Here is a 3,657-nt window from a genome sequence, read left to right as displayed (position 1 = left end):
TAATATTTTTTACATTCCGAGGAAATTAATTATATTTTTCACGCGATCGATCGATGCGTTTTTGGACATAAATCCATCGATCGATCTGTTTACAAAAAAAACGTTCGAAATATACCGAGGGACATGTTCCTCAGAATATACCGAGGAACTGTTCCCTCGGAATATTCCGAGGAACGTGTTCCTCGGAATATTCCGAGGAAGATGTCCCTCGGTATAATCCGAGGGAACAGTTCCGTCGGTATATTCCTATCGATCGATGTATATATGTCTAAAACGCATCGATCGATGAACGTCCGAGGAAATATCCCGACGAAGTTCTCCCTCGGTATATTCCGAGGACATTTCCGACAAAATAATGGTCCTCGGAATTTCCTCGGAAATTTGTTTCCTCGGAATTCCGTCGGAAAATTCCGAGGGATTTCCGACGAAAGAAGAAAATCCGAGGAATTATTTCCGACGACTTGTTTCGTCGGTATGTCGTCGGAATAACGGTATTCCGACGAAATTCCGACGATTTTTTCCCTCAGAATCTTTGCTGTTTTCTTGTAGTGTATCAAATAGACAGAATTACTTGGCACAGATCAAGTGATGTCGGCTCAACTAAGCCAAGTTCGGCGTAAAGTTAAGCCGACTTAGGAGAGAAAATGAAAGATGACATGTATAAAAGGGAGACACCTAGAACCGAGAAAGACATTCAAAAATTTACATAAATTTTCGGCACAAGAGGTAGGTTTTACATTTTTATCTATGTTCTTGCTGAAATATTCATCTTTTAAACAAACTAGATCAATCACCTTGTTGTCTCTTTATTTTTTTTTTTTTTTAATGCTGGATTGTATTATTAAGCCTTCTAGGCAAAAGTTCTAAACAATGCATGGGAACTATCAAAACAAATGTAGAAAATGGATACACTAGTAGGGATCCAAAGTAAACAACACACATCTATTTTGCGTATGGAAGACTAAATATTTTTCATATAAAAGCTCCATATTTCTTCTGGAATAGTTGAATCTCAAGAGAGATAATCTTCGTATTAATCCAAAAACACCAAGCTTCAGACTGAATTGAGAACGATTGCCACTCTCGTTCCATTCATAATGCCTTTTGAAATAACCATAGTTTGCAGCAAGAACTTCATCACCATCAAATGAAAAACCATCAACGATTGAAGCCGGTAAGACTCGTCGCCACCATCCACAGTAGATCTGTCAATTACTTTTTCTAAATTGTTCAATTGAACCAAAGTTTTTGTCTTACAAAATCCATTGGGAGAAACATACAAAAAAAATATATTTTTTGTTGTTGTTGTGAGATTTAAAATAAATTGGCAATCAAACAACCAAAGTGACCGGAAGTAAAGCAAATCAAAGAAAAAGAAATAAAAATAATCAAACAATCCGATGTCGGAACTATAGAAACCTCTGGCCATTAGTTTAAAACTATTAAAAAATCTCGCTCTTTCTTTTTTGATGGCTAGAGTTTTTGTTCGAATCGTCTTTTTATCTATTCAATAAATGTCTTTCAAATAATTCACCAATTTTTTTCGTACTTAATTTGATGTAACAAAGAATAAATTTGATGAAAATTAAATGGAGCATGTGCAAATACGATCTGAAATTCTGGACACGACCAAAATGTGCTCTTTTGGAAGGGTTTTTAACTGCTCGTCCACCCCGTACATATTCTTGATAAGTTCTTAGAGCATCTTTATCCGGGTATACTAGAGGGTTTCTTAGCCCGTAGATCCCGCGTAGGACCCACTTTTTTTTAAGAAACCGGTTACAAAAACTACTAAATAGTAGTCGGTTCTTAAGAGTTTCTTACACTGTTCGCGGGCCCCACTAACACGTGGCGGCTCACAATTGGTTCGTTTTTTTTTTTTTTAAATTCGAAAAAGTAAAAAAAAAAATAAAAAAAAAATTAAGAAACCCCATTTGGGGTTTCAGGGATAATGATGCTCTTAGGTAATAATAAAAAAACGATATCTTTATAATATAATTTGTCTTAATCAAATTAACTCTAACATCGTTACAATATTTTGTGGTAAACACACATCAGTTTTGACGTGTAGAAAAGAAAAACATGCACAAGGTGGTCGCGCGTAATAATTCATTAACAATAATTTTATTTTATTTAATCGTTCGCTAGTAACTTAGATTTTTAATAAGCGCCAAAGTATTACTAGTCGTCGTTGCAAGTTCCTCAACAACCTTCGTTACCTTCTTCTTAGTTTCTTTATTCACTTTTATCTCTTCGAACCCGTCCGTACAAGTCCCTTCGTCCGTCAATGCCGCGCTCACCCATGTCCTGACGTTCGTCATATGCTCAGGCACAGAGTCACCATCTCGTAGAGTCTTCATCTCTGTGATCGCTTGCTTCAGCTCAACAATTGTGTCCCTCATCTCCTCGAGGCAGTCCCTGAGGATAAGCTTCTCCGGTAACATTTTATTCTTTCGTCCGGCTGCGGATTTCTGAGACTTTTTGAGAAGCTTAGAGATGACGGAAGCTGCTTCTTTTGCGGAATTCACGTTGAGCTTGAGCGCCGTGGTGCATAGCTTTATCGGATCGGATTTGATGGTGGATGAGTAGGAGGATAAGGACTTGTAGCATTTGTCAGGGTATGTTGTTGAATTACACGCCGTCTTCACGAAGATTTTGTGGTTTTTGGAGTAGGATGGTGAAGTGTCTGCTGTTATTTCTGTGTTTGCTGATGCGAGGAAAACGAAGACGAGCGTTAGAGAGTACAAAAACTGCGACATTTTGATAACTACTGCTTCCTTTTGTTTTAGGGTTCGTCTTTCGGGTGTGAACAAATGTATAGGGAATAATTCTGAAACTATGTTGTATCTCATGGGTAATATATATACGACACACATGTACATTTTCTTTCAAAATGAATGTAGAGGATGGATTTGACCATCCCACAAGGCCCGAGGAATAGAAAGGCCTGGCCCGGATTAGGGAGAGCGACGGCTCGATCGGTCGGCTCAAGAGTCAGGTCTCTCGGCTTGACTCTTGAGAACTTTTAGTCGATCGTCATCGACTAAAGTATATTCGGCTCAGCAGATGCTCGGACGCCTACGGGCTTCTCGGCCCAGCAGAGGAGGCCCACCAAGATGGCGCAAATTAGGTCAAGGACGAAGCATCAGGACGTCTAGATAAGGTAAAGGGGAGAAAACGAGAGAAGGATCCAAAATAACTGACTAACACTTGGCGGCTAGATTAGGGTTTTCACCTTTGCTTCATCTCGCCGCTAGTTGTACTTTTCCGGTAGCTCATCGAGCCACCGGCTTCCATTCTGTCGCATTCTCTTCATTTCTCTTGTAACCGACTGAACGTTTTCTCCGACCATAAATAAGACGTCTTTGTTAAAACCCATATCTTCTTTATTACCGTTTTCCGATCAAACAGTTGGCGCCCACCGTGGGGCTACTAGCAAAGTAACGTCAGAACTATGGTCGTTAACAACGACAGTTCTTCGTCAGGCGAGGAGCGCAAAGCTCTCGAGGTGATGCCGGCTCCAGAGGTGACACCTACGCCTACACCAGTAACTCCACTTCCCCATCCTGCGTCTATGGAAACGATCCTGGCACGCCTTGCCCTACAAGAAGCGGCAGTTGACCAAATCACGGCGATAGCAAAGATCCTTGCTCCTCT

General features: G+C 40.1%; 1 protein-coding gene across 1 annotated transcript; it reads right to left on the bottom strand.

Moving 5' to 3' along the window:
- Positions 1-2,144: 2,144 nt before the first annotated feature.
- On the bottom strand, positions 2,145-2,789 carry LOC106317568 (21 kDa protein-like). Its single transcript, XM_013755363.1, has one exon. It carries the CDS (start codon positions 2,757-2,759, stop codon positions 2,145-2,147), a length of 615 nt encoding a protein of 204 aa, XP_013610817.1. The 5' UTR covers positions 2,760-2,789.
- Positions 2,790-3,657: the final 868 nt, after the last annotated feature.

This window comes from Brassica oleracea, chromosome C9, assembly GCF_000695525.1.
Source record: "Brassica oleracea var. oleracea cultivar TO1000 chromosome C9, BOL, whole genome shotgun sequence".
NCBI classification, from domain to species: domain Eukaryota; kingdom Viridiplantae; phylum Streptophyta; class Magnoliopsida; order Brassicales; family Brassicaceae; genus Brassica; species Brassica oleracea.
This window is presented reverse-complemented; position numbering and strand designations above follow the sequence as displayed.

Coding starts and splice junctions, on each gene's coding strand:
- LOC106317568 (XM_013755363.1), bottom strand. CDS start 2,759: ATGTCGCAGTTTTTGTACTCTCTAACGCTCGTCTTCGTTTTCCTCGCA.